We start from the raw sequence: 13,595 nt of genomic DNA, 5'->3' as shown, positions 1-13,595 counted from the left end.
ATGCAAAAACCATTCAAAGGAGATCAATCCACATTCTTGCAGAAATATTCGCTATGCCTTCATCTCTATTTAATACTACAATTATTTCTAACTTTATACACAAGTGCCAAAAATACTATAACACAAAGGTAACTTAACTACTGTGAATTTTATTATTTTTCTGCCAAAAACAATATTTGAAAAAGCATGTTACAAAACAATGGATATCTCACTTTCAGCAGATGTTATAAAACTGTTTAGTATAATCAAACAAGAGGTTCACTAAACCCTAAGGTAATATTACTGTTGTGCTCACAAGGGCCTCATATAGGTGTTCTAATTAAGAACCCATTTTATATTTTCTTAAACTTCTAATATTTGTGGTTTTAAATATATTAAATCATCGTGTGTGGTTAAGTTTAATATATTTTAAGTTAGAATTCTTGAGTGTTACAAGAACTGTTTATCTCAGTTGTCATACATATGTAACTCACATAATAGTGTCTGTAAGAAGAGTTCATATGAGAAGTTGCATGTTTATTTCTGTAGAATTTCAGATGCTGCAGACCTGGTGAGGTTATACTGTATTGTTCATCCTGATTCAGATACGGCGCAACAGAGTGTTTCTGAAGGAGATGATTTGGGCATTGTCAAGGTGGGTATAAACAAAGAGGTGTATTCTAATGTTCGTCCTGATTCAGATACGGCACAACAGAGTGTTTCTGAAGGAGATGATTTGGGCATTGTCAAGGTGGGTATAAACAAAGAGGTGTATTCTAATGTTCGTCCTGATTTCTAAAACATCTAAACTATTACATCTTCAATTTCCATAAAGATTGTTCATTAAAACTAGACTCTTACATCTTTAATTTCTATAGTCTGTTCACTAAAACATCTAAACTGTTACATGTTTAATTTCATAGAAACGCATTAAAAAATTGTAATACTTAAACATTTGGACTTCTGCGAAGAAATCTAGTTTTTTTTTTATAGCTTAAGGAAGGGTCTGAAATGAATAATGAAATCCAACCCCAGCATTTTCACCAACTTTAAAAAATACACTACTTATACCAACCTTAGAAGTATACTGAGAAGTTTCTGTAATTTCTAGAATGTTCACTAAAACCTCTAAACTATTACATATATAATTTCTAGAATGTTCAAAAATATTACATATATAATTTATACAGACTTTTCACTAAAACATCCAAACTATTACATCTTTAATTTCTAGAATGTTCACTAAACATCTACACTATTAAAGCTTTAATTTCTATACTGTTGATAAAAACATATAAACTATTACACTTTCCATTTCCATAGAAACAGTTTTATAAAACATCTAACCTATTACATCTTTAATTCCTATTCAGAATGTTCATTAAAACTAAACTATTACATATTAATTTCTAGAATGTTCACTAAAACCTCTAAACTATTACATATGAGATGTTTTAGTGAACAGTCTCTAGAAATTCATTCATTGAAATGTAATCTGACTGTAAAAAGTGTTTGATTTTTAGTAATTTGTACTAATAACATTCTTTTAATCAGTTGAAAATGATTTCCATTTTTGAAATTGTTCATTTTCTTTTGCCATTATGTAAACAGTTTTGACATTGCATTTTATTATAGCCTTGCTTAGTAACAAAGTTATAACTAAACAAAATTGTCATGAGAAAACCATATTTCATTGGATTAGGTTATCTGTATGCAGTATTTTTTCCAGATTTTGTATGAAGTGTTTAAGTTATAGTTTTTGCTCCCTTCAGATTTTTTTGCAGTATGATTCTAGAAAAAAAGGGAATTTAGAGTTAGCACTCCAAACTTATGAAGATATGCAGAAACAGCGCCACATTGTGGAAGAAGGAGTAAAGTCAGCTCATGGTCATACATAACTGTTGTGATTTTGCATATTATGTATTACTTCTTTTGTGTAATTAGCTAATAAAATGTATCTGTGTAACACAACTTTTCAAATAAACTGTGGTACTGACTTTATTATTTCTTTATTAGTTTGCATTTAGGTGAAATATTTTTATAATTTTATCAACTTATTTAAAAATAATCATAGAAACATAGATTGTTCATCCTATTAAACTCATTTAGGGATAGAAATAATGAAATAAAATTACATTCGCTCGAGGGAAAGCTATCAGGAGGATTACATTCCCTCATGTAAAGTTGCATTTCCTCATGAATTGTTTTTTTATTTAATCCATGCAATATCTTCACTTTCATTGGTCATAACTAAAGGAATATGAATGGACCATGTATTCTTGATCTGGAAAGCCAGCTAAAAAGATTAAATTCCTCAAGCAAAGTTCAATTCCCTGGGAATTTAACGAATGTAATATTTCGATCTCTGCTTATTGTAAGTGCATGTGCTGTGTATTACATATATTTTTCTTAATAAATATAAACTAATTCTCTCTGACAGAATATTTCTTTTAAAGTTTGTTACAGATATCTTAGGTTATATTAATCAAAACACACATGGAAAACTTGGAAATGTCTTATGTACTGATAAGGATATAAAAATAATTGAATTTTAATAATTTGGTTAAGAAGATAAAGTTTTTTACAGCAAAGTAATAGCTTGAATGGAGTAAAAGAATCGTAATTTAACCATGTCATGATATTCATGTGAACCTAACAAAAATGTAAATTTAATTTCTCCGGCTTCAAAACTTTTCTTGTTAATTTATTAGTGTATAATTTCGAATTTTTATTGTAATTTAAGGATTATTTGCATAATAATTTCTAGTTGGTAACATTAATTCACAACTGTTAACTTTAAGTGGATTATATTTTACGTCACTTTGTATCTAAATAAAGAACTACAATGTTTTATTATTTTATAAAAGTACACAATTGTTTATGTGTTATTCAGTAGTAACCGGAAATAGCATTTAATAGCAACATGTATGTATATATATATATATATGTAAAAATCTCTTTTACGTGTTGTTATTTTCAGAGCTAATATAAAAGTCGGTATTTATTTTGTATTATGTGTGTTGCTTCCATTATTGTTAACAATGAAAATATCAGGTATGTCCAAAGTGTCTTCTGGTGTATCTCCACAGCATATTTAGTGTAGGTTTTGCAAGGAATATTGGTAAATATATGTACGTTTTCAAAAGCTTCAGTAGATCTTAGAATCACAAACTAAATTTTTAAAAGCTCACTGATCCACTATGTCTCTCTGCAGCAATTAAGTTAGAATATTGATGTATTATTTTATTTCCAAATAATCGTTACGAATGAATATGACACAGTTTATCAGGGCAGTATAATGATGAAGAACTGTCTGTATCATTACAAAGATAGACGCAGTAAAGAACGAAGCATTTAATTTGTAGTTTGTGTCATAAACGTATCCTTCATCAACACAAAGTTTTTCCAACGTACGATGCTTTATTGGTCTGTTTGTTCAGAAAACAAGTGATTTATGTTCTTTAATTTGTCTTATATTACTATAAACAGAGTAATTACCCGTACATATTTTACACGCATTTTAAAGGGAACGCCTGTATATTTTTAAGACTTAAAAACACAAACAAGCCCTACTTTATATAATGAAAATATCCAACTTAATGTAAATCAAATGGTATAGTAAACTTACAGTGTTGTGGGATATATTTGGTTTGAATAATGAATGAAAGTTTTTCGTATCTGAGATTCGATAATGAATGTTAAGTTTTCTTTTTTATCCTGTCGTCAAATTGTAAAATAAAGTAACAGTTAACCGTATAAATGTTTGTTAGTAAACTCAAATTAAACCCTACATGCTTATACTTAAATAATAGTATGCTTTCTTTATTACATTTTTATTTATAAATCCTAAGAACCAATGTTAATTATAATAGTTTTTTGTTTAGTTAACAATATTACCGCTAGATGGACGCACATCAAGTGTGTATTTAGTTTTCGTTCAGAACCGTATTACGGTATCTTATGACAAATTATGTTTAAAAAAAGGAAATTGAAAAGTAAAATTTTGCTGATGAGTTTTTATCTTTTTCCTTTCTTTATTTTTCTTTGTTGAAAAAATTTACTCTCTTCAATAACCTCTGAACAAAATTTATACGATACCAGCCAACGTAATATTAATTCTGAAAACAAAATATTTTTATTAGTATCTGGCTTATCTATTAATCACTTTTTTATCAATAATGATATTTTATGAAATATAATAAACATTATCTACTCTCGTAAGCTCTAACACTGAATAATGTCATCTGCCTAAAGTACTTTGATATCAAACTAGGTAGGTAGGTAGTTGATTTGACATAGCTTTGGGTACTTCTGCGCGTGCCCTTTGCAGTAGATCACAGACGCGGCATTTAGCGCCAAATCTCCCGTGAACGAAGTGTAGGACGATGCATCGTACGACTATGATATGTATATCAAATATGGTCTGGTAAAACAGTGATATTTTTGCTCTTGTGTTATAATTTCGTTATTAATTTAGAAATATATATATATTTTATTGTTTCCTAATCTCGAAACTCGAGTATCAAGAAATGTAACAATTGTCTGCTACAGCTTCCTTTAAGTGGAATCGTCCAGTTTAGTAACGATGATTAATTACCGCATTCTAGATTGTTTAACAAATCAGTGATCATCTATACTCTCCAGGAGGTAGAAAATGAAACTCATCCCAATTCCATATTATGCCAGTAAAGTGGTTTGTGAGTTGTCTTAGAACAATATCCAATGCTTGACTAGCCTTTAGATCGAAAGCAGTTAACGGTAACGCTAATGCCTTGTTCTTCCAATTTTTTAGGCCTGTATTGTCTCAATTTATGAGTTTAGTTGCAAAGACAAAATACGCGGGAACAGTCAGAGACAATAACTGAAATAGATACACTTAATATGCAAATTACGTAGAAACTGACTTGCCACTGGATACTAGTTAGTTTTAAAGTTACAGTTTCCAACTTTGCTCTTTAATATTACCATTAGGAGGTATTTTTGATGACAAAGAAACAAACGAAAGAGGTAAGTTTTAAATGTAAATTGAAACATTTGAATTTTTAATTAATGAACGATATTTTTGTCGGTAGTTTTTGGTAGAAATTATTGTTTGTTTAGTTGCGAAGTTGAATAGGGTAATACAAAGTTATTGTATATAGAATTAAAGTATTTGGTCAGGGTCTAATTGAATCATATAACTGGGTGGATAAGAACATTATCAGTATATTTTCATTCACACTTGAAATCAGTTAAGAGGAAACAAATGATAACTTGCATTCACTCCCGGTATCTGTCTTTTAGGGATGAACAATTTAGAAACATATATATTTTTTAAAGCCAGAAAACTTGTATTCAGCGTCATGTAGAACATAAATGTAGTATGTTAATTGACTAGGTTGTGTTGTATGTAGGGTTGTTGGATGATCAAGTAGTTATGAAAAATTTGTAGATAAATTGAACACTTATAAAATTTATAAATATACATATATATTTTCTTTAGTACGATTTTTACGGGACTGCTTCATAAATACAACTGCATATAATATGCAGAGGCTGCCAAACGACTTAGGATTGAAGATTTTTATGATGCCAGATTATTTTATCTTTCAAAGTGATGTCATCTGTTTTATTTCATTTGTGATGTTCGTTGTCACTCAAGCATTAAGTGTTGAATTCTTACCAGTAGGTGGATAGCTGACAAACTTCTAGCCATGAGAATCGGCAACATAATCACTCATGCCAACTTATAATGATATTGAATTAAGAAAATATACCCGCAAACAACCTGATTATTTCTCTATATTTGTTTTCTTGATGGCAGTGCAGGGTGCATTTGAACTTTTCAGTAGCTTCTGCAAGTAGTTTTGAACACTCGAAAATTGTAAACACTGACATGAAAATACGGCCACTTAGAAATACCTAAGCTATTTGTAACATCAAGAAAAATGTGTAGATAGAAGACTGAATATAAATCATTACTTCTTTTCGGGTTAATCGTTTTGAAGGCCTCTATAAAGATGAGGTTCATTAATTCATCTGATACTATATTAAACATTGTTCGCCTGTCGGATTAGACATTAGCTGAAACCCTAGGCTCTTAAAGTCGCTAAATCTGGGGAAATACACATTAGCTGAAACCATTTGAATTAAAGTTACTAAACATGAGGGATTACACGTTACCTAAAAGCATTCGAACTAAAGTTACTAAACGTGAAGGGTTACCTAAAAGCATTTGAACTAAAGTTACTAAATATGAGGGATTACACGTTACCTGAAAGCATTCGAACTAAAGTTACTAAACGTGAAGGATTACCTAAAAGCATTTGAACTAAAGTTACTAAACCTAAGGGATTACCTGAAAGCATTCGAACTAAAGTTACTAAACCTAAGGGATTAAACACCAGCTGAAATTGTGTCACTTTATTTTCTATACTACAATTGGTTGTATGTAACCAGTGAGGGTTAATATCATTTTATAAGAACGTTGTTCTTGGGCCTATGCTGGCCTTCTAACTTGTTCGTCGATCAAAATCAATATTATGATAATGAGAACGACTTTTACCCAAATTAGGGACGACTATGCGCAGATTGCCCTCTGTTTAGCTTTGCGCGAAATTATAGATTAACAAAATCACCGACAGGTTAAGATTTGGTCGTGAACGGTGAACCAAAAACATTAGTGTTAAATGCCACGGATCTCATCTAAAGTAACACTTAACTGCAGTAACATATGCATTTTCTTTTCATAATGTGCAGTTGATCTTATATTTATTAATTACTTATTTATAGTTACAGTTAAATAACACTCGAACAAGTGCCTAAAAGATTACTGGTTGAGCTCGAATTGTGTTTTGAGAAACGACTTCAGATAATAAATATTCGTTACTTTAAACATTCTGCTACATGGCGTACAATCCAGTGGAAGAAAAACACCATCATTCCATGTCATTGGGGACACTGGGATACATTAGTTGTTCCGCGTTATTTTGACACTCCATATGTCAGTGTAACAAACATGCTGGAACTAGCGACATCGATGTCCATCCGAATGCATCGCCAGCAGCTTTGGAACGCGACTCTTTACGAGATTCGTGCACCTAAAGTTATCTTTATTTTAACAACGAGAAGTTAGCAGAGTAACGAAGCGGAATGACTACCCGTCATTTCAGACTAACACGAGTGTTAGTATCAGTACTATTGATAGCTAGATATATCGTCAGATCAATAGCTAGTTCCGAGAAGGTCAAAAAGCGAGAGTAGAGAGCATAACCAAACCAGAATGTGTAGACCATTGAAATGATCGAAATAAAAGTTTAATTTTCAACTTTTTAAATATAGTAATTAAAAAACAACTTTAATATTGCAGTTTTGTACATAGAATGACGTTAGAAGTCCTTATTCCTTTGCTTAGGACATTTAATTAGTTTGCTAAGAAAATATTGATTCATTCCAAGGTTGTGTATATTTTTAAAATTAATACTTCTGTGTTAATAATGACAATATGGGGTGAAGGTGGGAGGCACTTTCCTACCCATGGATTATCAATTTTGCGTTTCCCTAGATATAGCTTTGATATTATTTTGCCATCATGCCCCCCCCCCCCCCTCTGTAATATATTATATCATGCGAACGCCCACGAATAACAATAATATTTTACCAGATCTTCCAAAAATGTTACAGTACTGAAAGCTGATAAATTGTAAAGCTTTAAGTTGATTTAGAAAGCTTAAAGTTTTTTTTCGTAAAGCAGCTATTACTTCATTTACAAGGAAGCTGAACGAAAATTTTAAAGATAGTTATATTATTATTATGTTTGTAGAGGCTAAAGATTGCAATACAAAATAATACTTTTGAATGCAAATATTTCGAAATTTTGCAATAGCATTTTTAACTTCGTCCATTTGTATTTCAGGATTTTCACTTACAGTATTGTAAGAATTATTTATTTGTCAAATTGAATTTCACCTTAAAACAACGCAGAAATTGTGAGGTAAAATATTCTAAGCTACTACAGATGAATTAGCAGCGGTGGGATAACGATAAATCTTCGGAATTACAACGTTAGAATCAGAGGTTCGATTCCCCTCGGCGGCTTTGCTATATGAAAACACACACGCACACCGAAGATAAAGTAGCTAACAACTTTGTTTTCATTTGTAAAAAAAAGTATATTATGATTTTATGCAAAGAACTAGGGTTAAATTTAAGTAAGTTGAAACTTCAGGTAACGGAGTTTGTAAGCACGTTAAAAGGACATAGAAAATGTCATAAATAAACACATTTTAGTTTTATCAGACTTTAGTATACACTTGGTTCAATCAACCAATGTTAAATACCTAAATTATTTTGGATTCTCAAATTACATATAACACTGTACAATTACAGGTTTATTGTTGACGATAAAAATGCCACGACAACGGAATTCTCAGTTATGATAGATGAAGGTCTGAAACACATTAAAGAGCGTTTAAATAAACAGTGCAATGTTATCAAATATAAAATACTTATTAATGTTTATATAATCATTGTTAATTCCATTGAATGTAAAGAGGACATTAATCGCTTTGAAGCTGTAACAGTAGAAACATTTCATTTCAAAACTTTATAGTAGTACTCTTATTGATAGAATTAAAAAGACTTTCTTCAAGGTTGTGTAATAACTCTGATAAATTACTTCTCTTCGTTAATAAACACAGAAATTTCCATGACAATGTCACTTACAATTAAATGAATTCTTGCGAGACATCTATTGTTTACATGATAATTCGTTTGTGCAGTCCCCCGGTGGGACAGCGGTAAGTCTTGGGATTTACAACGCTAAAATCAGGGGTTCGTTATCCCCTCGGTAGACACAGCAGATAGCCCGTTGTGGCTTTGCTATAAAAACAACGACATAAGTTTGTACAATTTGGAATATAATTTTCATCTGTTGCATAAAAAGAGTATAGTAAATATAGTATATATGATAATATAATACCAAATTATCAAGGTTTTTCTGGACAAAGCCTTACAGATTTATTCACCAGAGCTCGTTCTTTAAAAAACGTACTTCCATTACAAACTATCTAGATTTGGATATCATTATCATTAATCGTACATCCAACTTTAAAGTTTACAATAAAACGGACACTTTCAACACTGAAGATTTACATTCACAAATACGAGTTTCCAAATAATTTATATTACAATGTTTACTACTCTCAACTTACTAGATACAATAGTATTTGTTCATCGTTACAAGATTTTGTGGATAAGAGCTCATAATCTCACTCGCATTTTTCATAATTGAAGTTTATCATTTCGGAAATCGAACGAAATTCGTTCAATTCTGTGTAAAATTGAACAATGACATTTCTAAAGATTATGGATTTCCATGTTTTATAGTGTGCCACAGAGTTATAAGTTTCACGTCTATACTTTGGCTCCTTGGGATTTTGTTTGGAGTGATAGTAAACAACTTTAGTGTATTGACCGTCATTGGCCTTTCTAATCGTCAATTTATGTTCTTGTTATATATATAGTTAATATTAACTGAGTTTGATATTACATTATATTAGTTTTTATGTTTATTTTCTTTGTCGTATTGCGCTTCATGTATTTGTATCACAATGTATTATTTTTATAGAACTTTCGTATTTCTACAGGTTTATCGTGTTTCCTTTACAGCTTGTAGAGAAGATTGGACGTTATTTATTACTTTCTGCAGCCACTTCTAAGTGTTTGTCACAAGGGGTAGTTAAATCAGACTGTTGATAAAAGTTTTTAGACCAACTACATATTGACTTTGGCTAGTTGTTTTCTTCTGATTGCATTTAATATTATTATATTATAATGGTTATAATGGTTTTTGTTTATAATTTTTGTATCTCCATAAACACTGGTGTTTGTTTTTGCCATGGTTGATGTGCCAACCCAGACATGGTTGTCATACGAGGAGAGGTTGAAATCTCTCAAATTGTTTTTTCTTGAAAAAAGAAGAGTTAGGGGGGATCTGATTGATGTGTTTAAAATTGTAAAGGGAATTAATAGTGTTGATGCATAATCTTTTTTGATACTTAACAGTGAGAATAGTAGGACTAGGGGACACGAATATGAATTTTGGAAGGGTAGGAGTCATCTTCAGCTAAGACAGTTTTATTTTTCTAACAGAGTGGTTGGCCTTTGGAATGGGTTGCCTTCGGATGTTGTGGAGGAAGTAAACTTAAGTGAGTTTAAGAAAAAGCTTGATAAGTATATGAATTATAAGGGCTGACTTTAAGATTTTTTAAAATAAATTTATCAATAGTTTTAGTTTAGTTTAGAGGATGAAACAACCGAGATGGACCAATAGGTCCCAGGTTGTCCCAAAACGTTATGTTATGTCAAATTAAAACATACGAGTTTAATTGTCACAGTTCGGATAACTTCCGACATTATATAGATATATATTGTTGAGGTGTCTTAATGAGTTTTCTTTGGTAAAGTGTGGTGTTAGAAAGAGATAGATTCCAAATAAATATCCATCAACAACTACTGTTCAAGGCAAGAACTAGTATTTGTTGGTTTCCTAATTAAGGTACATTATTTTATTTATTTATTGTTTCTTTCTGTATACTAGTCTCCTAAGCTGGCCAAACCTCGTGAGATGGTATTGGGTTTACGTCCGAAAGTATTAACAGCAAGGGTACCCGAGAAATGAAATAATGCATCCTAATTTTATAAGTAGAAACGCAAGAAAAGTAGTGATGGTCAGGTTGATTTTTATTTTCTCTACATGTGAATAGTTGTCCTGGTTGTAAGTTATTATTATAAATCGTTAAGTTTTTTTTCTGTACTGTTTCATCACATCAACAAGATATGGTGTAGACAATTACAGTTCTATGGCCAATGTGACGGTTACAAGAATGGACCTACATTATTGCCAAACAGAAAGAGAAGGAAGAAAAAGGGTCAGAAAAGTTAAAGCAACTAAGTACAAAATACTTTATGAAAAGCAGGGAAATATATATATATATATATATAATGTTAGTTCTGAATACTATAATAATCAGCATCTTGGACAAGGAGAAAGATGTTTTGTACAAATAGTACACGTATTATTAGAGGTGTATGGTATTTCTCGGCTCGCCGATGTACCTCAGAGTAGCTCTAGAATATCGACTTTTGGAGTTTGTTTTTCCCCAATCTTCAACTGGGTTCATTGCACAAGGAAAAAAAAAAGCGATACACGAAAACAAACGTTGACACAAATTTTTATTGACAATAAAACACAATAAGTTATGATAGAGAACAATGGGATAAAAGTATGTAGAACTGATGAGACAATGTACACAAACACCTTTATTAAAGAACAAGCACTCACCAGTACGAGTATGAACCCCACCCCCCGTAAGTTAAACTTCAAATGGATACAGTAAGATAAAAACAACCCCGATCAGTATCTACTAAATGCCGTTGAAAATGGTTCAGCTGGTTCATCACAATAACCCTGCTAAATATATTTTATATAACACAGAAAAAAATCAATATAATAACAAAAATGGTTGGTTGGGTGGTTATTGTTAAAGACAAAACTACCCAATTGGCTCTCTGTTTTCTGCCAATCCGGATATCGAAACCCGATTTTTAGCGTAGTAAGCCTGCAGATTTATTGCTGAGCCACTTGGGGACGGGGGGGTGGCGGATAGTAATTATATTAAAACAAATTTTTAACTTTATTGTTTTTACTATATTCGGCCCGGCATGGCCAGGTGCTTAGGGAGCTCGATTCGCAATCTCCGGGTTCGAATCCCCGTCCCGCCAAACATGCTCGCACTTTCAGCCGTGAGGGCGTTATAATGTGATGGTCAATCCCACTATTCGTTGGTAAAAGAGTAGCCCGAGAGTTGGCGGTGGGTGGTGATGACTAGCTGCCTTCTCTCTAGTCTTACACTGCTAAATTAGGGACGGCTAGCGCAGATAGCCCTCGTGTAGCTTTGCGCGAAATTCAAAAACAAAAACAAACTTTACTATATTCATTATATAAATGCTTTTACTTGTTTATAAAGTGGTTTTTAAAATCAATAATTATTTGATTGCTTTATCGCAAAGCTACACAATACATTATTTGCGCACTATCCACTACGTCTCTTGTGTCAGTAACAAGAGTTTAATGTTACTAACGTTCTGCCTGCCCTATTTCCGGACTCCTTGTATTTTACTAAACCATATATATATACATATATATTCATTCAAGTTACATTTTAAAGCAATTAATCTGATAAGTTGTCTTTTGGTAAAGGTCCCCAGTGGCAAAGCGGTATGTCTGTGGACTTACAACGCCTAGAATCCGGGTTTCGATAGCCGTGTTGGGCAGAGCACAGATAGCCCATTGTATGGTTTTGTGCTTAATTACTAACAAACAAACTATTGGTAAACTTAATTCTATAAACTTTGAATGCAGGAGCACAAAATATTCCGTTGTGTAACAAGCATTAGTGGTGGAAGATTTTACCGGAATTTCATGGTTCAGAATGTAAAGTATACATTTTTTGTCAGTACAATGTTGTTGTTTTTTGTTATGAATTCATCTATATAAATCATTTTTTTTCAAATTTTGTAAAGTCATAATTCGGAATTTATTTGATTTTTTTACATGGAATAATATTATAGAATCATGATATACGTCTTATATTAAAAAGTTACCCGAACTAAAATACTAGCTTATCACGACCTAATGGTTAGGGCGCTCAAATCGCGGCTTCAAATCCTATCACTGAACATGCTGTGGGAACGTTGTAATTTTACGGTCAATCCCATTATTCGATTAGAGTAGCCCAAGAATTATTGATGGGTGGTGTTGTCTAGCTGGTTTGTCTCTAGTATATCTCTTCTAACTTAGGGAGGGAGTAACTTTGTGCAAAATCCAACAAAGAAAACTAAAATACTTAATAATCAAATGATAGCCAGTAAGAAAACTCGAGGATAAGAATTTAGTAGTAATTCGACAACTAGTCTCTATGACAATAAGAACAGCATTGGTGTTACATCTGCTAAACACTAAATATCCAATGATGTTTTGAAATATCTTGACAGTAATTTTTAAAGAGTGTTAAAACCCAGAGATTCTTAGCTTTGAAAAGAGTAAAAAGCGTTTAACTTCATTATTTTGTAATTGACCGGTCAGTATCAAGCCTGATTAGTTATTGTACAATGTACAAAGCCAGAGAATATACTAATAATAAATGTATATATATTTCTTTGTTGGTTGGTAACACAAAGACTGGTATTGTTTCTGAGAATAATGTTGTTCTAAATGATAGATCAAGTGAATAAAAACGTAAATTTTGAGAAATGTGAAATCATACATCCCGGAATCAGTAAATAAAGAGGAATTTCATGTTACACCAACATCACGTTGGTGTTGTGGAAGAATCCGAGTGTGATAGTTGAGAAATACTTGAAATCACGCATCGAAGGAGTGCCTGACTTTGAGGATTACAGTTAACCGAATATTCGAAATTTATTCATGGATTTTTCTAGTTTAACAACACAAATACTATTTTATTTTGTATAAGATTAGTTTACAGCACACCTGGAAAACATTGGTCAGGTCTGATTGCTTTTGAAGGATTCTATCTATTAGAAAAAGTAGAGAAAACAGCTTCTAGAATGAT

At 31.7% G+C, this 13,595-nt stretch overlaps 1 protein-coding gene across 3 annotated transcripts in view; it reads left to right on the top strand.

Moving 5' to 3' along the window:
- Positions 1–2,987, top strand: part of LOC106458634 (28S ribosomal protein S22, mitochondrial-like) — a 24,063-nt gene extending 21,076 nt beyond the window's left edge. The window contains exons 7-9 of one of the 3 annotated variants that reach the window (XM_022384897.1): positions 529–584; positions 681–730; positions 1,752–2,987. In XM_022384897.1, the coding sequence (XP_022240605.1) occupies positions 529–584; positions 681–730; positions 1,752–1,877 (232 nt within the window). In that variant the 3' untranslated portion in view covers positions 1,878–2,987. Of the gene's footprint in view, positions 1–528; positions 731–1,751 lie in introns of all 3 variants that reach the window. The other 2 variants (XM_013918159.2, XM_022384896.1) reach the window with 2 other exon arrangements.
- The last annotated feature ends 10,608 nt before the right edge of the window (positions 2,988–13,595 follow it).

Source organism: Limulus polyphemus, unplaced genomic scaffold (genome assembly GCF_000517525.1).
Source record: "Limulus polyphemus unplaced genomic scaffold, Limulus_polyphemus-2.1.2 Scaffold495, whole genome shotgun sequence".
NCBI lineage: Eukaryota > Metazoa > Arthropoda > Merostomata > Xiphosura > Limulidae > Limulus > Limulus polyphemus.
Note: the sequence above shows the minus strand (reverse complement) of the source record. Positions and strands in the feature narration are given on the sequence as shown.